The 21,709-nt window shown below is 44.0% G+C and overlaps 1 protein-coding gene across 1 annotated transcript in view; it reads right to left on the bottom strand.

The window, feature by feature from the left end:
* Positions 1-21,709, bottom strand: part of NWD2 (NACHT and WD repeat domain containing 2) — a 287,412-nt gene that overhangs the window by 126,125 nt on the left and 139,578 nt on the right. Inside the window, exons 2-3 of the mRNA XM_068278436.1 lie at positions 17,818-17,906; positions 1,742-1,858 (exon numbers count right to left, since the gene is read on the bottom strand). Coding sequence (XP_068134537.1) covers positions 1,742-1,858; positions 17,818-17,906 — 206 coding nt within the window. The remainder of the gene's footprint in view (positions 1-1,741; positions 1,859-17,817; positions 17,907-21,709) is intronic.

Raw genomic sequence — 21,709 nt, 5'->3', positions numbered from 1 at the left:
TATCTGGCGATAACGACGATACTGGCTGTAATAATTACCGGTCACAATTTTTACACAGACACTACAAATATCCATAGCAAAAAAATTAATGGGATCCACAGTCCCAAGCTTGTTCATTCAGTAATGCTTCTGCTCTCCCTCCTTTGTGGATATGCGTGGACATGACAATGCACAATCACACACAATATACAATACAAAAATATATAGATGATCCCGATGATCAAATGAATAGATCAAACCATGCCATCTAAGAGCTACGTAATCGTAAAGGGCACATTTGTTACATTTTTTGTATAAAATGAGCTTAAACATCCTGTTTTCAAATTTTCATCACATCACCAGAAGTAGTAGAGATAAAGAAGTTAGTTTCAGAATCTTTGGGAGGGGCTATTGCTACCTAAATGACATCAAATTCCAAGAGCCTAGGAGCAGATTACATCTCTTTGAGAAAACTGAAGTTTGTACAGTATCTATGAGACTGTCCAGGTGCTCACAAAAGTAATTAATGCGGCATTAGCTAATAAAGGAACCTATGCACAAAGACTTGCCCTACAATGGAGTTCTGTTACAGATTTGAAGGATTTAAAGAACAGGCTTTGCACCTATGGCTTCTACAATTTTAAGCCAATTTTTGAATGTTCACTTAGCACCCTATAAAGTGCTGGGGAATGTAAAATGTACCAAGGCTGTATAAATCGCAAAACTGAGTGGGCAAAATTACAATCCTTTGCAAAGAAAATAGCTCACCTGCATTCCTTCTAACAGACAAGGTGAAGAGGCACTTTTTAACACACATATACTGTATCTGCACAACAGACACAAGTAAAGGATATATTTATATTTTTGATGCCACTCGTCTTTTCTTCCATCACCAATCATCTTTTATATATACTATATATATATATATATCATCTTTTATATATATACTGTATATATATATATATATATATATATATATATATATATATATATATATATATATATATATATATATATATATATATATATATATATATATATACACTCACACACACAAATATATATATACATATATATATATATATATATATATATATATATATGTATACTGTATATTACCATTTGGAAATCAATAAGGCAATAACTTGGAGGTTTGACATGAAGTTTAGCACAGTGTAAACACTTTTTAGTTACATAGTTACATAGTTATTTGGGTTGAAATAAGACATACAGTACGTCCACCGAGTTCAACCAGAAAACAAAGTACAACACCAGGCTGCTCCCTCACATATCCCTGTTGATCCAGAGGAAGGCGAAAAACCCTTACAAGGCATGGTCCAATTAGCCCCAAAAGGGAAAAAAATCCTTCCCGACTCCAGATGGCAATCATATATAATCCCTGGATCAACACCACTGGGCATTACCTAGTAATTGTAGCCATGGATGTCTTTCAATGCAAAGAAAGCATCTAAGCTCCCTTTAAATGCAGATATAGAATTTGCCATAACTACTTCCTGTGGCAATGCATTTCACATCTTAATCACTCTTACTGTAAAGAACCCTTTCCTAAATAAATGTCTGAAACGTTTTTCCTTCATGCGCAGATCATGTCCTCTAGACCTTTAGTAACTGACAATAATTTATATTGATATGAAAAGTAGGGCAAAAAGAGGACCCATAAAAGGGAAAAGAGGGACTAGAGTTTTCTGAGAAAGGCCACACAATAAACCAGTGTAAGTCGGTGTGGGTGCTGCGTACTTACTACAAAACACGGGCCAGCAGATGTCTTCAAACACTCTTCCAACAACCTCATCCGAGTCCTCTGTAATTCGGGGCTGTCCCATTCCTCGGCTAAAACTCCCCAGTACAAATCTATAGCCTAAAGACAACAACAACAAAAAACAAAGTAAGGATACTGTTTTAGAAATCCAACCACACACTACAGCTGATAAAAGGTTTAAACAAATACTGTGAGTGTAGCTCTGGCTTATGGTTGAGGCCTGTGTACTTGCGCTGCATCCTTTGTAGGAGATGTGTTTTTGTCTAAACATGATTTGATGCTGCCCTATATCCTATAATTTACATCCTGGAGCTCAGGAATAACACCTCCCCCCACCTCATACACACACACCACAACATTTTGATAAAATGGGATTCCTAGAAATATCAATTTAACTCTAGGCACTCACGCACAAAAAAAGCATTTGCTTGTTTGTGACACATCTCTGAGGTTAAAAAGAACCTGAGCCAAGGGGGGACTGGAGGAAGGGGGAACAGGAGGAAGGGGGGGCCAGAGGACACTATGGAAAGACTCTATAGGATCCAGAGGCTTCCCTCTTCTTAGGTAAGTATGTGATTTTGTAATCTAAAACTAATTGTTAATTGACTTTGTAACCTAAAGCTTATTATTTTGTTAATTGAATATTTTAATTTGAGTTAGAAATGATGGTTAAAAAGTTAGGAAGTTTCTAATGGACTCTTCTCTGCTCAGAGAAGCATTGCGCTTTTCTCCTAGCAGACTCAAAGCGCTTGAGTTGCAGCCACTAGGTAACCCTGTTAGGGAGACTTGCCCAAAGACTCATTCCTGAATAGGTGCTGGCTTACTGAACAGGAAGAGCCAAGAGGCAGAGCCCTTAACCATTATACTATCCAGCCACATATATCATAATGTATGTAGCTGTAGTATCAGGGAAACCCAGGGGGTGCGAACAGTTCACGGTAACTTTTTTTTAACGGTAATTATTCATGATTATTAAGAGTAATAAAGAACGTTTTTCTTGGTTATGTTTTTATTTCAGTTAACCCTTTGTGGAAATGGGTAATGGGTGCTATGTTTCCGTATACTCATTTCTACTGGGGAGGGGGTTGGCATCTGGGGGTCCATTTCTTAATGGGGACTCCTAGATGCCACCATGACCCCCACCCCCCAGGGCATCGTTGGCTCACACCTCCTCCTGGGGCATTGGAGGTGAGGAAGAGCCTCCTTGTCCAGGGGCTTGGCTGCCCCTCTCCTCCAAAGCCCCCCCATACCATGGACCATGCGGGCTGGTATAGCTCAGGGTGCAATGCCCCACATGGATGAGCCTCTGCATTCTTGGCTATCCCAGCCTGCATGAGGGAGAAGAGGTTAAAGAGGCTAGGGAGGGGAGACCCCACATTTTTTTTTTATTTCCCACACTCTGAACATATAAAAAAATACATTTATATACATGTTAATACATTATCTGTCATTTTACTGCATTTAAATATAGACTTTTTTCCTCTAACTTCAACATCGATTTTCTCAAGAACTTTTTGAATACAAAAATGTCCTCATGTTCCCACTGTCCTCCTTAACACACCCTGCAAATTTGGTGTTTCTAGCACATACGGGGGCCTTGCTATTAACCGCTAAAGTCGGCAGCCATTAAACTTAATAAAAAACCATTTAAAAAAAATGTTTGCGCAAAATAGGTATTTTTTGGCGCCTATTTAACATTTGAAAAAGTGTACCAAAACCCAGACAGTGGCATGGCGGAGGACGCCATGCCACTGTCCGGGTTTTGGTACACTTTTTTCACCCTTTCTAAAGAAATTGTGGCTGCAGAGATGCATTGCGAAATGCTGAAAAATTAGTTTAAAGAGAAGATGAAAATTATTTCCTAGGAGATAACTCAGGTGAATAAGTTTAATTGCCTGTGGGTCATAAACTTGTATACCGTACCCTAAACGTGAAAGCACTGGCAAAACAGCTTGGTGTCAGCAGTTCAGTACAAAGACTTATACATTAAAGCGGAATATAACCCTGCATTTCATCTTTGCTCTAAAACATTATTTACAGCATATTATATGCAACCAGCACTTTTTTTTTACTAGACCAGCATTGAAGGGTTACACACAGAGCTTTAAAGTTCCATGGAGAGAAATGCAGATGCATCCGAAGTTTAGATAGATACATTTAAGTAAACACAATGTAACAAGTGTGGAATGTGACACACACTCTCTGACTGTGCAGGAGCTGGAGGACAGCCAGAGAGTGTGTAACATTCACCACTTGTTACATTGTGTTTACTTAAATGTATCTATCTAAACTCCAGCTGCGGCAGCATTTCTCTCCACGGAACTTTAAAGCTCTGTGTGTAACCCTTCCCAGGGCCGGAGCTACCATAGGAAAAAAATAGGCAATTGCCCCAGAGCCTGTAGGGGCCCCCAAGTTGTCCCTCCCCCATCTTAACTGTTGCTCCCCAGGGACTCTGCAGAGTCTGTTAAGTTGGGAGGTGATTGGGGGAGGGTCAGCAGCCAGCTCAGGGGCCCAGGAGGGAAACTTGGCTGCAACAAAGGGCCTCTAATGACACTTTTTGGTTCAGGGGGTGTCTGTTGCGGGGCCCCCAGGCTAATTTTGCACTAGGACCCAATTGTTACTTGAACCGGCCCTGACCCTTCCAATGCTGGTCTAGTAAAAAAAAAAATGCTGGTTGCATATAATATGATGTAAATAATGTTTTAGAGTAAAGTTGAAATACAGGGTTATATTCCGCTTTAATGGAAGACCAAGAAACTCCTAAGTAAGCACTTGACCCAGCTCAGCACAATGTGATCTACTAATACCTCGACGACAAAGGTCACCATTCTAAGGATGGAGAGGAGCACATTTTGAAGATAAGTGGTTAACAAGACTTGTGCTATAATAATGCTGACAATATTATAGCACAGGTACTAGTAAATATACATTTTCTTTTTAAAGTGAACCTGAGGCGGCAGAAAAATACAGTTAGATACTTACCTAGGTAGAGGGGTTTTAGATGGTGGAGACCCAGCAGGCAGTGGAGGCTCCACACATTTTCCTGCTGAAATCTATTGAAAATATGTGTAGTGTGTAGCAGTTATAGTTTCTTTACTGTTCAGATTCGATCAGAGAGGAGTCTATCTGATGGTCAAATCTGGTAGCCATCTAAGGGTATATTTTATATTGTACAATTTCTGGCGTTCATGCTTGTGACCATATTTAACCACTTAAGCCTAACTGGACGAAAATTTTCGTCCAGTTAGGCTGCGCGCACTCCCGCGGGTCGCGCGCGCTCCCGCGGGCCCCCCCGTGCGCGCCCCCGCTGCTGGCCGCTAGCCCACTGATCAGTGAAAGGGATTATAAATCCCTTTCGCTGATCGGACCCCCCTGGAGAAAAGCCGACAGCGTCTCTTCAGACGCTGCGGCTTTTCTGAGCTCTGGTCTCCTTTCTTCTGCCTGGGAGCGAGATCGATCGCTCCCAGGACTTTTTGATTGTGGCCATCTTGTGGCCAAATAGCTAACTACACCAAAAAAACTTAACACTGAATAAAATACATTTACAAACATTTACAATTCCCTGTTTACCTCCCACACCAAAAAATACCCACATACAAGTTTAAATAAAAAAAAATAAAAAAAATTACAATAATAATAAAAAAAAACTAAAAACATAAATAGTTACCTAAGGGTCTGAACTTTTTAAATATGCATGTCAAAGGAGTATATCAACATGATTTAATAAATTATGGGCTTCTAAATAGTGATGGACGCAAATTGAAAAAATGCACCTTTATTTCCAAATAAAATATTGTCGCCATACATTGTGATAGGGACATAATTTTAACGGTGTAATACATGGGGCATATGGGCAAATACAATACGTGAGTTTTAATTATGGAGGCATGTATTATTTTAAAACTATAATGGTTGAAAACTGAGAAATAATGCATTTTTTCCATTTTTTTCTTATTCTTCCTGTTAAAATGCATTTACAGTAAAGTGGCTCTTAGCAAAATGTACCACCCACAGAAAGCCTAATTGGTGGCGGAAAAAACAAGATATAGATCAATTCATTGTGATGAGTAGTGATAAAGTTATTGGCAAATGAATGGGAGGTGAAAGTTGCTCGGATGTAAAAAAAATTCAACCCTTCGGGCTTAAAGAAAACCTGAACTGAAAATTAAAAGTCAAAATAAGCATACACAAGTCATACTTACTTTCCATGTAGTCTACTCCTCAGTGTCTTTCTCCTGTCCTGCGTCCTATTTGTTCACTGTGATCAAAGGAATTTTCCGTCCTCCATTTTGAAAATGGCCATTACCCATAACAGCTTTCTGGTCAGCACACCGTTAAACTGTAACATCGCCCACTTGAGCAATAGGGAAACATGGACATTACCTGGTACATCAGTTTTCCTCTCAGCTATAACTGACAGCAACTGATATTTTACTGACAGCAACTGATATATTTCAGATCTGACAAAATATTGTCAGAACTGCAAGGGATTATTGTAAGAAGAAAATGGTGAGCTTCTGAGAGGAACTGATGGCAAGGTAACTATGCAATGTTCATTTAAAGTTACCTCATGGGCCTGATTCACAAAGCGGTGCAAAGTGTTTGCACGCGAGTGAAAACCCCTTTATCACGCCTAAACTCAGTTTAGGCATGATAAGAAGAAACTCGCGCGCAAGCGCGCAGGCGCGCGCGCAGCACCTGGCGCTTCGCGCGAAGCTCCCATTAAGCCCTATGGGACTTTGCGCGCGTACGCACGGTAGCTTCGCGCGAGTTAGAGCACAAAGCGGTGATAACTTTGCTAGTGCAAAGGTTATCACGCCTAAAGTCTTTTAGGCGTGATAACTGAGTTATCACGCCTAAAGTCTTTTAGGCGTGATAACTGAGTTATCACCGCTTTGTGAATCGAGCCCCATGTGTTTATTTTAAATATTTTTACTCAGTACAGGTTCTCTTTAAGTGGTTAAAAGGCACTTGTATTGACCTGAAGAAGCGGGCTAAGACCCGTGAAACGCGTTGACCTTTTAATCATGCTGAATAAATAATTTTTTTTTTTTTTTTTTGCATTTACCCTGTGGTTTGGGTTCTTCCATCTGGAGTGTTAAAGACAACTCCCTTCACCTTATTATTTTTGTTTTTTTACATTACCTATTTTTGGGTGCCTCCCCCCCCCCAGTAGTCTAAGGGTATAGGGCCACCTTTACTGCTTATGTGGAGTGCTGCATACAATTATCACTGTCGAAAAGTCAGTTTGCTTTGAACATCTGGGAAGATAATAAAGGTGCTTAATGGTAAAAGTAGGTTTTGACATCTCTCTCATCATCTCTGTATTGTATTTGAAACTGGGATTTCTGGGATCATCGAAATCCATGTAACTATTTTCCATCCCCTTACTTACAATGCAGGTCCAGACCTTCCTTCTGTGCCTGTTTGAATGGGGGCCCCTAGTTGTTGTTGTGTGCCTGTGTGTAATTGGTGTTTGGTTGTCTGGAGGACTGTCTGGTAGTTGCAATAGCATGCAAGTGTGAGACTCCTTTTTACATGCACATGTATTGCTCCGTAACCTGGTTTTTAACCTTTATTTTAATATTTGTATGTTGTGACATTAACTTGCTGTAAACATAACATACCCCTGAAAACCGGTAGGGCCGGGAGCGGAGATGTAAAACATGGAGGTAGCATGGTGTGGAGATACGACGCAGCCGGTAGCCATCCAGATGACCAACGATAAGGGATGAGCCCGTTAAAACTCAAGTAACAAGGTTGCGATAACAGTGGCAACATAGATTACAATACACTAAAACTAGTTTAAAAAGGAGGTAGTGGTGGACCGTTCACAAACGTTGTCCATCTTATCTGACTGAGCTGGAGCTGTCCTTGCAAAGAAGAATGGGCAAGGATTTCAGTCTCTATATGTACAAAGCTGGTAGAGACATACCCTAAAAGACTGGCAGCTGTAATTGCAGAAAAAGGTGGTTCTACAAAGTATTGACTCAGGGGGTCGAATAATTATGCACACCCCACTTTGCAGTTATTTTTTTTTATAAAAAATGTTTGGAATGATGTATGATTTTCGTTCCACTTCTCACATATACATCAGTTTGTGTTGGTCTTTCACGTGGAATTCCAATAAAATTGATTCATGTTTGTGGCAGTAATGTGGCAAAATGTGGAAAACTTCAAGGGGGCTGAATACTTTTGCAAACCACTGTTTATCAGTTGCTGTCAGAAATTTCGCGTGAAAGCTGTTATCGTGAGAACGCAATTTTTTTTCCGCGCGATACCTTGTTCACACGCTCAAAGCACATTTTCACAGCCGTGGTAACAGTTATCACGGCTTTGTGAATCAAGCCCATTGTATTTATCATTTCCAGGTAAAAGAGTTCACTTACGTCTTCACTAATGGCAGGAAGTGAAAAAACAAATCGCTCTGCAAAAGCACTTAGAAAAGGGCTTTACAAAAAATCCCTAACGCACAGGTAAGCACCGGGAGGCGCTAAAAAAAATCGTGCACAAAATCACAAAAAGCTGGAATCAGCTATTGCGATTTTTGATGTGAACAAGGCCAAAGAGAGTGATGATTAGACTAAGCGGAAGGTATGTATGATGTGTGTATGTTTGTTTTGACTTTATTTTTTCAGTTCAGGTTTGCTTTAAAATTAATGTATGGCTTCCATATAGATTGTAAAGAAGATCAGGCTGTGGTCTCTCTACTTTTCTAAGGAGCAGATTGTAAGTAAGGATCCGCCTGTCATTGAAGACTTTTTGTCTAGAGTGGAATTCCCATGGTGGGGCAATGCGGGCACTGATGGATGTTCTGAGTCACATTTTAGTAACCAGAATGCTTTCAATCTCCACAAAAAACAGGTTACAGCAACACATGTTGCTCCTGGGAACTGCTTCCTGAATTAATGTCTTTTCTGTGTCTGGTTTAATGAATACTGCTGGACTCTACTGCTGCCTCCCTGTCACTGCAGGTGTAATTGCTTGTATCTCCTTTTACACTGCCAGTGACACCATTGATTTTGAAGCCAATGTTTAAGGAGCTCAGCAATATAGATAGAGAAGAAACCTAGCAGTAGATTTTCACCTGACTTCTCTTCCGTATTCTTGAAGACATATCCCAGGTACACCATTATACTGTATTCATACAGTGCTTTCTTCATACAGATCCTGTTACAGTAATATGTGTAAGTACAAACAACATTTCTGCAGAAACTAAAATGTACATTGTCTACCACTTGAGCTTAAAAGAATCATCAGCTAAAAGAGCCCCTTACAGCCGACTGTCCTACGCTAATCGCTCCACTCTCTGCCGCCGTCCCGGGCTCCTCGCACGGTGCAGAGGCTGACCTCGAGGTCATTCCTACTGCGCCTGCGTGAAGCGCCGCTATCAATCATGGCCACGTTGTCGCGGTGGACTGCGCAGGCACAGAACTACAGTACGCCGAGGACAATGTGGCCATAATTGACAGCGGCGGTTAGCGCAGGCGCAGTAAGGACGATCTCGAGGTTGGCCTCTGCACCATGCAGGGAGCCCAGGACGGAGGCAGAGCGGCCAGTGTGGGACAGTTGGCTGCAGGGGGCTGGAGAAAGCCCCAGGTGAGTAAAGTCGATTTTTTATGTTTTAGCTGATGATTCCTTTAAAAGGGAAGGACAGAGGTAATTAAAAAACAAAAATCTACTTACCCGGGGCTTCCTCCAGCCCCTGGCAGCCATCCTGTGCCCTCGCCACAGCTCCACTCCTAGCCAGTGGCCTTGAGTCCCCTCCGGTGCAGATGCCGACCTCCCCAGGTGTTTTGGAGTGTACTGCACAACCGCAGTAGTTCTGCTCCTGCGCAACAGAACACTCCAGATGACTACAGTGTGTCTAATATTAGTATTAGAGGCGCCTACACTCTATCCCCTATGCTATCAAGGCATTTTGTATTGACCTGAGGAAGCGGGCCATGACCTGTGAAACGTGTTGTCAGATTTTTTTTAATAAAAACTTTTTACAGTTGAACTGGTGTCTATATCTTCTGGAGAGGTAAGCAATTACCTCTCTTTTTATTAAATAATTTGTTATTTGTATTTAAAAATACTAAAATAGAACACACATTGGGTGCATTCATCCTACCCATTACCAGTCAGACCTCCTTTGGAGGTAATAGCTTTGCAGTTGTTCTGGAAAGCCTATTGTTCTACAGGAGAGGACCATCCAGTATCCAGCAGGACATGGAGTACCAAGCAGGGACGGTTAATTCCCTGCAGGCCTGCAACCCACCTTTGTGAGTATATATATCTATATAATTCTATCCTCCCTATACCTGACAATACTGCACCATTGGGCTCCCGATCCCTCCCTACTTCTCCTATAGATAGAGGTACAGGATATCACCCATATAGGCTCGCCTCACCCATAAGGCATCAGAATATCAAAAAAGCATATAAGAACGCATACTACCGTGCCCACGTCACGTCTGAAGAAGTCACGTGGGCCGTGATGAAACGCGTCACGTGATACGCTGTTCTACCCAAAAGCGGGTCTGCAATCCATCTCCTCTTCTCTTCCTCCCCCTGTTCCCACAGCTGGCGCAGCGCACATCAACTTGCTGGAGGCTGTGATGTTGCTGTGAGATGCCGGGAGACCGGTGAAGCCTGTCGGTGAGGGCGCTATTCAGTAGTCCAGCGGCAGCTCGATACCTTGGAAGGTTGCGTGAGTGCCAACAGTATGCAAAACTCATAAACAGATGTCCACGACATGTCAAAGTAAAGCACAACAGCTGGCTCCATATAATAATAATGACAATAATCTTTACTCAGAGATAGACAGAATAAAAACAATAAAAAAAAAAACACTCAGGTGGAGGCTACAAAGTGCAGACCCAATTGACTCAAATGAGTACAAGAAATATGTCACAGGGTCAGGAAAACAATGCCTAACAATATATAATACAAACACTTATATAAGCACGAACCACAGCATGCTGGAAAGCAAAATACAATGAATGTGCATCCAGCTAGGCATATAGTATACATGTCCACATAGCTGCAGCTTACAAATAGATGCTTCTTGAACTCATTTGAGTCAGTTGGGTCTGCACTTTGTAGCCTCCACCTAAGTGTTTTTTTTAATTGTTTTCATTCTGTCTATCTCTGAATAAAGATTATTGTCATTATTATTATATGGAGCCAGTTGTTGTGCTTTACTTTGACATGTCGTGGACATGAGTTTTGCTAGTTGTTAACCTGTTCACTGACATGGACTATTGCTATGGTTTCGTTGTGCTCATTTTTTGTTGTTTCAGTGCCAACAGTATGGTCTGCGCTTACAGGGGTTGAGGTTAGACACATATGTGTGTCTGTAATGAGAGCGTATACATATACATGTAGAGGCGTGTATCTGCAATATATATACACACGGGTTGATGTGCAATGTTCCATCTAACCACTTCTAAGTTGTTTTTGGATGCCATTACTGCTCTGGGCCCAAAGAAATTTACATGCTAGTGTTTGGACTAAAAAGGAGTGCACTCCAGTTCTATGCAGTTACCCCAGATGCCAGTTAGCACCAGTAGTGTTTTTATGGGAGGGAATACGTATTGTCGTTTGTCTATAGGCCTTGTATTAGGTTAATGATTTTCTAATAAATTGCATATTTTTACACCAGCTTTGTGCTCCCCATACTTTCACTTTTTTGATCTCCCTACTTCTCGCCTAGGTATTCTTGGCCCTTACAATAATCACCAAAGAAAAATAAACCTATAGAGGATCAGCAGAATAGCCAGGCAATGTGCATTATTTTGCAAAAGGTGGATCAGCGCATCACCAGGCCCCCTCCGAATGGCCTCCAATCAGAAGTGCGCTGAGCCCCCCCCCAGAAAATGCAAACGCACCTTGAAACCAAACAGAAGCTCTGCATATACACCAAAAGCAAGGCTGTCAAGTGGAAGCAGCTGACCAAGAGAGTGCAAGCCCCACTTGTGGGGTAAAATGCACACTTCGGAGAAGCCATCCTCGATGACTTCTCCGCAGTGGGAGGGACGAGTACTTAACAAGTTGCATGCAAGATGTTACAGGAAACCAACATCCTCCAGTGGTAGACAGGTTATGTGTATGCTAGGTGTGTATTTTACCCCACAAGTGGGGCTTGCACTCTCTTGCAGGTAGGCACTTATCTGTTTTTAAGTAGCGCTGCTCATTTCCTTGCCATGTACTAATTTAATTCATTTTTGGTCAGCTGCTCCCACTTAACAGCCTTGCTTTTGGTGTATATGCAGAGCTTCTGTTTGGGTTCAAGGTGCGTTTGCAATTTCTGGGGGGGGCTCAGCGCACATCTGATTGGAGGCCATTCGGAGGCGGCCTGGTGATGCGCTGATCCACCTTTTGCGCAATTTTCAATTTTTTTTTTTGGGTAGCGCGCCCAGGCTATGCATATGAATTGTTTAGGATTTAGTTAGTGTTAGGCCCCTCCCATCGAGGATGACTTCTCCGCAGTGGGAGGGACGAGTACTTAACAAGCTGCATGCAAGCTGTTACAGGAAACCAACATCCTCCAGTGGTAGACAGGTTATGTGTATGTGTATGCTCGGTGTGTATTTTACCCCACAAGTGGGGCTTGCACTCTTTTGCAGGTAGGCACTTATCTGTTTTTAAGTAGCGCTGCTCATTTCCTTGCAATGTGCATTATTTAAAAGGAAATAAACATGTCAGCCTCCATATCCCTCTCACCACATGTTCCCTTTAAGGCAACACAAGAAGAATGCAGACTGCATGTACAGTATCTGTCTGCAGAGAATAAATGAAATGATCTAACAGTTTTTTCTCTGGTAAATGAACCTGCAAGTTGTTATATTTCTCGGAAATAAAATCATTTCTGTGCAAACATCCCTGGCAGATAAATGAGGTGTTTCTCAGCGCCTATTACTGGGAACACCCTGTGTGGTAATAAAGTCATTATAAATCACCAGGGAACTGGAATTCAGCTGCACTATTACAGCTGTTACTGATCAATATATTCAGCACACTACCATTTTCTCAGAATTTTTTTTTCTTAAATCACATAAAAATCTTTGGGGTGCAAACCTGACAGCCCATTGGCCAACTTAAATAGGGGATAATATGGGGAAGGGGTATATAGCCATCATATGTTTATAAAACAAAGTGGCATTGGTACAGCCCCGTGAGGGAGGCTAATTATACAAATCCTTATTTAGGTGAATGGCATCATTTGAATTGTTACCACAGTTTGAGTTTGATTACTTACTATTTATAAATAGGCATATAGTTTTTTTTTATTAACTTGCCAGAATATTTCAAGCGGGTTTTACATTACAGGTAGTCCCCAGTTAACAAACGAGATAGGGACTGTAGGCTAGCTCTTATCCTAAATCTGTTCATAAGTGGAAACACTGTGCCATCTCTGTCCCGTTTCTCCTCTGTGCTCTCTGTGTCTCTAGTGTCCCCCTCTGCCCCCTTCCCCGTTGTGCCTTCAGTGTTCCCCCTCTGTGCCACCTATGTTCTCCTGTGTCTTTAGTATCCCCCCCCCCACTATGTCACCTCTGTCCCCCTACTGGGTCACCTCTGTCCCCCTGTGCCTTCAGCGTACCACAGCAAAATGTGATTTTACTGGTTAAAATGCATTTTTTCTTTTAATTTTTTTATTGATTTTCTTAAAAACTACAAGGTATTTTAAACAAACAAACAAACAAACATTTCCTTCTCCCCGCAGAATCAAATTTCCGATTTTCAGGCCGTTCATATCTGCAAGTCATTCGTACGATGGGTGTTTGCAAGTCGGGGACTACCTGTACTTCAGACCTTTCTCTGAAGTCAGTGGAGCACATTTATCAAAGCCAGTGCAAGGAAAATCAGGGTCGGTTCTAATAAGAATGGGGCTCCTGGGCAAAATTAACCTGGTGCCCCCAACAGACTCCCTCCCAAAAAGTGGCATTAAGGGCCCTTTGTTGCAGCCAAATTTCCCGCAGGGCCCCTGAGCTTGCTTCTATCAGTCTGTAGTTCCATGCACTCCCCGACTTCATCCTCGTAAGGGCGGCTCTCCTCCGTCACCTGGCCCATGTTATTACATAACAACATGCTGTGGGTCACAGAGAAGATGCAGTCGGCGGTGGATGAAGACAAGAGTGCACAGAGCCATAGTCTAACAGAGGAGTGCACCCAACAGCACAGGTGAGATGCTACTCTGCCAAAGAGAGAGAGCCCCGGAGAGCAATAGCTAAGTTGGAGGGAGACACCTTGGGAGCCCCTACAGGACATCGGGCCCTGGGGCAATAGCCCCCTTTGCCTTTATTGTAGCACCGGCCGAGGAAAATTAGAGCAAAACTGATGTAACAGCCAGGGGCGTAACTAGAAATCACTGGGCCCCCCTGCAAAAATGTGGGTGGCCAGAGGGGTCGCATCATGAGGGGAGAGCTTGGCCACACATCAGCGGGGAAGGGGGATAGTCCCCCCCCCCTCACCTCGGGCTCTCCCCACAGCGCTCCCTTCCAGCATCTATCAGCAGCAGCAGAGAGGGCAGCAACACATACCTCCATCCACCGCGGAGGTCCGTTTTCTAAGTGTCTCAGGGCTCGTTTCCACTGTTGCGGTGCGGAATCGCCTCGATTCCACCGCGGATGCATTTCTGCATGCGGTTTTCCCCGTGATTTCGCATGCGATTTTGCATGGCTAAGAAGAAGGCGAATTTAACCATGTCACTGCCTGTGTAAATTTCCATAACATTACATGCGAAATCGCACGCGAAATCGCGGGGAAAACCTCATGACAAAGCCGCATGCGATTTCCCTATTAAAAGCATTGCGGGCGATTCACCCGCATTCCAGCCGCATGCGAAATCTGACGGCTCTGCCATGCAGATTTCCCCCGCACACCAAAACGCACCCGCACGACGCACAAGTGGAAACAATCCCATCCACTTGTATTGCCTATGCGAATCCGCATGCGGTGCCCGCATGCAGATTCGCAATAGTGGAAACGAGCCCTGACTCTACTTCCTCTTTAAACAGGAAGTACCGTCAGACACTCAGAGAAAGGTACCTCTGGCAGTGGAATGCATGAAGGTATGTGTTCCTGCTCACCGCCTGCTGCCGCTGATAGTTGCTGGAGGGGAGAGCCTGAGGTGAGGGAGGGGAGAGCCTGAGGTGAGGGAGGGGGAGGGACTGCCCCCCCTCTCCGCCCATGTGTGCCTAATGCTCTCTCCTTATGCTGCGACCCACCCGGCCCCCCAAAACAGGCCATCCACATTTTTGCAGGGGGGGCCGGTGATTTCTAGTTACGCCCCTGGCTGTTACATCAGTTTTGCTCTAATTTTCCTCGGCCGGGGCTACCATAAAGGCAAAGGGTGCTATTGCCCCGATGTCCTGTAGGGGCTATTTCTCTCCCAGGCTCTCTCTCTATGGCAGAGTAGCATCTCACCTGTGCTGTTGGGTGCACTCCTCTGTCAGTCTATGGATCTGTGCGCTCTTGTCTACATCCACCGCTGACTCCGGCGGTGGAATGCTTGAAGGTAAGTGTTCCTGCTCACCGTCTGCTGCCGCTGATAGTTGCTGGAGGGGAGCACTGAGGGGTGAGCCTGAGGTGAGGGTGGGGGGAGGACTGTCCCCTCTCCCCGCCCATGTGAGCCCATGCTCTCTCCTTATGCTGTTACCCATCCGGCCCTGAGGGGGCCCTAGAGGCCCCCCCGCGGGTGCTGGAGCCCCTATTGTTATGCCACTGGCAACAGCAGACCATATCCTCAGATCCAGGAGTCTGATTGCTCATAACAACTGTCCACCTGCTTTGCAGAATATTTGCTCCAATCCTGCTTGTCCTGTCAGCTAGTTGTGCTGTTATTTACAGGAGTCAAATTAGAATAAAGTTGCCCATTAACCAGTGGCGTAGCTAAGGAGTTGTGGGCCCCGATGCAAGTTTTATATTGGGGCCCCCCAAGCACTCTATACATAACAATTGATACGGCGCACCAAAACCTGCCAATGGCAACTACAGTGTCAGAGGTGCAAGAAGGGGATGGGAAACAGTTTGTTAATGATTACCACTATTCATAGTATCTATAGAAGTGATTATTATGAGCACAGGACCAATAGAGAGCTAATACTGTAGTTGAGGGAGGGCCCTTCGGGGCCCCTCTGGCCCAAGGGCCCTGATGCGGTCGCTACCTCTGCAACCCCTATTGCTACGCCCCTGCCATTAACCTCCTTGCCGGTTATCCCGAGCTCAGCTCGGGGTAACCTGCGCAGGAGGATTTCTCAGGCCCCGCTGGGCCGATTTGCATAATTTTTTTTTCCTACACGCAGCTAGCACTTTGCTAGCTGCGTGTAGTACGCGATCGCTGCCGCTCGCCGCCGATTCGCCGCTACCCGCCGCGCCGCCCCCCCCCGCTCCAGACCCCTGCGCAGCCTGGCCAATCAGTGCCAGGCAGCTCTGAGGGGCGGTTCGGGATTCCCTGTGACGTCCCGACGTCCATGACGTCGGTGACGTCATCCCGCCCTGTCGCCATGGCGACCGGGGAAGCCCTGCAGAAAATCCCGTTCTCAACCGGATTTCCTGCATACTCTGATCGCCGAAGGCGATCGGAGTGGGTTGGGGGGGGGGGTCCTGCCGCTCAGCGGCTATCATGTACCGAGCCCTGGGCTGGCTACATGATTTAAAAAATAAATAAATTTAAAAAAAGTGCGGCGCTGCCTCCTTGCTGGATTTTTTAGACCGGCAAGGAGGTTAATGATTCCATCTTACTAAATCTATGTAGTAGAAGTATAGACTGAGTGAATATACTTTGAATAGGTACTTTAGGTAGCCCCTCCATATTACATAGAAATGGTAAGATTGCACAATCAAGTTTTTATCATTAGTGGGCAGCTTTAACCCATATGATATTGTAGCGCTGTGTGTGGCAGCTGTGGTTGCAATTAGTGATGCTCTCACGTGTAATCACAAGTGCTTACTCGTTATTCAAATGAGCTTTAATTGCTGCAGCTGAGCGGCTGAATGAGAATGGGTTATTTACCCATAATTCCGCACTGTGTTCCAACAGTTTGCATGGCCGCATTGCAAGCCTCACCACGGCGCACTTTCTCCTTCAAGCTGGAAGGAGGAAGTGCGCCTTGGCGAGGCTTGCAACGCGACCAATAGGAAGTGTGCAAGCTGTTCAGATCATTCAGCTCAGCGCAGTGCGGAATTATGGGTAAATAACCCATTCTCATCCAGCCACTCAGCTGCAGCAATTAAAGCTCATTTGAATCACGAGTAAGCACTCGTGAGAGCATCACTAGTTGCAATTATACGGTGTTTGTCAGCTGCAGCAGTGAATCCACTGGGGCAGGTTAATCAAAACCAGTTCTAGGAAAACTGGAGCACAATTGGGAAAAAAATGAAGCACAGGCCTTAATTAATATTAGGTTATCAGTAGGAATGGTGAATGAGATACAGATGATTCCGACTTGATGCAGGAATATGTAAATTGTGTATGCAAATGTATGCATACTGAGACATGACTATTCGTGTCCTATAACTATGTGCAGGGCCGTTTCTTGAGTAGTGCAGGCAAGGCGATCGCCCTGGGTGCAGACCGGCAAGTAGAAGAAGGGGGCGCAGGCAGAAGGACATATCCGCTAGGGAGCTAGTGAGGCGTGGTGCAGTCAAATGGAAGAAAAAAAGATTACCAGCGCGATCACCTTCCTTGACTCCTCCTGGGCTGCCTCAGAAGGCAAGTCATCCTCACTTCACCACCGCGTGATGACACCTGATGTCCTGTAGCGGTATTGCAGGTTGTCAGTGCGCGGCACCCATGGAAATGTTGGCTTTCTGGGCTCACTTCGCCTGTGTGTTTTCCTGGTCCCTGCTTCCTCTTGGATGAGAGGCTGGTCACTAGTAACTAGGCAGATCTACTTGATACCTGTGGCTGTGTGACTGTCCCTAAAGAGTAAGGGTTTGCGAGTCCACGGGGTTGGGGGGCGGGAGGAAGGGGGCGCAATTTTAACACCCTCGCCCTAAGTGCAATTTAGCCTAGAAACTGCCCTGACTATGTGTATATGTGTAGTATATAACATATGTCAGGAAATTACCTGAAACTCCATGCCATAGTTTTCTCGGCAGAATTCCCGCAGTTTCGGATACACTTGATCTCGTAATGCATTCCTCTCTGCTTCTGAATCTGTAGAAAATAAAAAACTATATTAAAGAGGAACTCCAGTGAAAATAATGTATTAAAAAATGCTTCATTTTTACAATAATTATGTATAAATGATTTAGTCAGTTTTTGCCCATTGTAAAATCTTTTAAATCCCTGATATTCATTCTGACATTTATCACATGGTGACATTTTTACTGCTGGCAGGTGATGTAGCTGCTGCTTGCTGTTTTGGCAGTTGGAAACAGCTGTAAACAGCTATTTCCCATAATGCAACAAGGTTCACAGACAGGAAACTGCCAGGAGTAACATGGTCCTCAGAGTTTCCCGTGGAAGGGGTTTCACCACAATATCAGTCATACAGCGCCCCCTGATGATCCGTTTGTGAAAAGGAATAGATTTCTCATGGGAAAGGGGGTATCAGCTACTGATTGGGATGAAGTTCAATTCTTGGTCACGGTTTCTCTTTAATACTATTACAGCTAGAAGCATAAGAGGCTTAGCATATTTAATACGTTACAAATATTCACTGATGATTAGAGGTGATCAATGCAAATAATGCAGGCATGCATTTGGATTTCATGAAAATTCTAGGCAGTTTGCAACTGGGCTGAAGAAAGTTCATACAGGTGGCCCAGTTGCAAAACGGCAAGCCAGACTTACAAACATGTCACTGCCCATGTCTAGTGATTATACTTCCTACAAATTGTTGTATGCCTTCATAGTGGAGAAAAAGACTAACATTGTTTGTTCTTATAGATTATTAATCAGTGTTTGCCCATTGGAAAAACTTTTCTCTCCCTGATTTACATTCTGAAATGTATCACTGGTGGTGACAGCTTTAGTTCTACCAGGTTATCTGTACAGAATGTTTGTTACTGCGAGTTCTATGCACAGAGGAAGTACTGCTTGCTTGGCAGTTGGAAAAAGCTGTTATTTCCCACAATGCAATGAGGTTCACTGAACACAAACTGTCATGAAATCACACTGAGGGAGGGCTTTCACCACAATAGACATACAGAACCCCCTCCCCAATGATCTACTGAAGAAAAGGTAAAGATTTCCTGTGGGAAAGGGGGTACCAGCTACTGATTGGTATGAAGTTAAATTCTTGGTTAAATTTCCCCTTTAAAGTAGACTTGTGATAACAGAAATATGGGAGCACCTATTGCTTCTTAGCGGTTGTTCTCATCTCACAGCTGTATTGATTATAGGAATGGCCATGTTGCCAAGGCTTGGCTTGTTCAGACTATGCGCGCTGCCGTGCATATTTTGGCAGTGTGTCTAGTGTGCGACATGCAAAAACGGTAGAAGGGCATAGACAGCCCTTCTACTGTTCCCATTATATGCGCTGCACAGCCGTACGATGCGCTATCCCACTGCTGCACGCATTTTCGGGAATCGCCAGCGCAGATTCCATTCACTGTAGTGAATGGGATCTACAGTGCAGCGCATAGTAGCGCAGATGGCCTGCGATCGTACGCGTTGCGTTCCGATCGCACAGTCATCTGAGCTGAATGATCTGAACGAGGCCTAACCTGTATAATTGAGGCCATAGGATGAGGATGAATGAGAAGTGATAATTCCTAAAAATAATAAGTACCGCACCAAACTATCTCTCAGCACAGGTGCACTGTAAGTGGTGTCACTGTGCTGTCCACTGCAATTAGTTCATTCATTTAAATAACGCCAACTTGTATATTGCCCTCTTTTATAGGGCTCCATTTAATAAATCTATCTATAGATTCCCCACCACTCAATTATCAGATATAAATACAACTTTATTATTGTTACAAAAGCAGAAATCAATGCATATAAGGTATTTCATGAAACATTGGCTCAAGAATCCTCTTCAAAATTATCATACTAACATTCAATTCTCTACACGATCTAGGCACCAGATAACTAAAAGAGGCATAGCTAGGCTTTTTGGCGTCCGGACAGTGTTTGCGCCCCCCCTGGACAAATTGGGCATGTTCATGCATTGAATGTGGGTGTGGTCATGGGTGGAGTCAAATGTACAAATGCTATTTAGATAGCCAGATGTGCTCCCCTTCCCCCCGTTTAGATAGCCAAATGTGCCCCCCTTTAGATAGCCAGATGTGCCCCCCTTGTTCTGCTGCTGTTAACGCTTCTGCACGCCTCTGCAGAGGGAGGGAGAGAAGCAGGGGCACTTCAGGCAGCCAGCAAGCTGCCTCTCAATCACTTGGGGTTCGGTGACCATGCTCTGCGCCCTTTTACAGTGCTGCACCCGGGGACACGTGTCCCTACTTGTCCACCCATAGCTACGCCTCTGGGACTTGTTGGAACTGCGTCACACCTCCCACAACCTCAGACATAATCTAATAACTCTCATAGTCCAACTCAAAACCTTTGGAGCCAGAGCATTTTGCCATGCTACCCCTACCCTTTGGAACACCTTGCCACACCCAATCAAAACAACTCCAACACTGGAGGCATTTAAATTGAAACTGAAAAGCACTTATGATCACATAACTTTTCCCCTGTAACACATCACAAACCACCACTATGTACTGATCTGAGACAAGCCTGTGCGTTTTGGATCCTACGGGTAGAAAAACGCTTTACAAATGTTTTGTGGTTGTTGTAAAATCATTTTAAACAAGATCTCCATAAAACCATATTATGTGGAGTTCAGATATGAACCCCTATGATATAATCTGAGTTCATGAAGCTCAAAAAAGCTTTACAGTGACTCAAACTCCGAAACAAAAAAGTGGCAGTGCAAACAAACTAAACAAATATAATAAATTGATATGCAAAATAAATATACAAACAGTGATCATAATAATACACAAAACTTTGATAGGATGAAAGTCACACACTGAGGGTATGACAGGTGGTGCTCAATATCTATCTATCCAGTGAAGCAGCCAAGGTGGAATCATATTGCGGGGACAAAAAAGGGTTAAAATGAGATGCATCACCTGGGTAACGCCCACATAAGTAACATGCAGAATGGGCAAAAGACTAAGGCTAGGTTCACAGTGGAAGTTGTATTGCGTTCCCTGTAACAGCAGGAACGCAATGCAAGGAATGGGAAATCGTTGCTGAACCTTATACGCGAGTTGCGTTGCATACCGTGAAGCATACCGTCAATGAAAAGTATGCTTCACTGTACTGTTAACGTGGGCGTTATGCGGTAAACGCAGGCATGCACTTTGTGGTACCGCACTCCATCAGACTGCACCGCAATGGCCGTACTGTGTGTGCGTCGCATTGCTTTTGCACCGCAATGTCTTGCATTACAATGTGGCCGTTATGACGCGATGCAATGGCTCACTGTGAACCTAGAATAAATGCGGCAACAAAAAGTGGAAATCCTGCGCTAGTACTGCGACTATTATGCCGCTTATATCTGATAATCAAAGCTTTGCTTCTTCTTCTCCTTTGTTGTTAGGGACAAAGGAAAATGAACAAAAAGTGAACTAGTTGCCCAGAAAAACAGATCAGGTTGAATCAATAAATGGAGCACAGTGTCCGATAGGCTGCTTTGGGCTCCAGCACAACTTTTGCTTCAGTTTTTCTTTATTTTCACCTGTCTTGGAAAATCCGAGCCATACTCTTTTAGGTAAGTTTCTGCAAACTAGGACAACCGCTGCCTACAGGTTCCTTCTATATTAAGTGTTGTACTCTGCGGCAGCGATAATATTCCCAACGTTTTCTGAATTCTTTGCTGCGACCCTGCTGTGATAGTTCAGCACCCTCTACGTGGGACTCTTTTAATTTGTCTATTCTTGTATGGCCTATATTCTCATTCATCATGGTACACTCACAGCATGTCGCTGCGCCAGGCACAGTTGTCA

Source organism: Hyperolius riggenbachi, chromosome 1, assembly GCF_040937935.1.
Source record: "Hyperolius riggenbachi isolate aHypRig1 chromosome 1, aHypRig1.pri, whole genome shotgun sequence".
Classification (NCBI taxonomy): Eukaryota; Metazoa; Chordata; class Amphibia; order Anura; family Hyperoliidae; genus Hyperolius; species Hyperolius riggenbachi.
The sequence above is the reverse complement of the archived record's forward strand: the minus strand, read 5'-3'. Positions and strand labels throughout refer to the sequence as shown.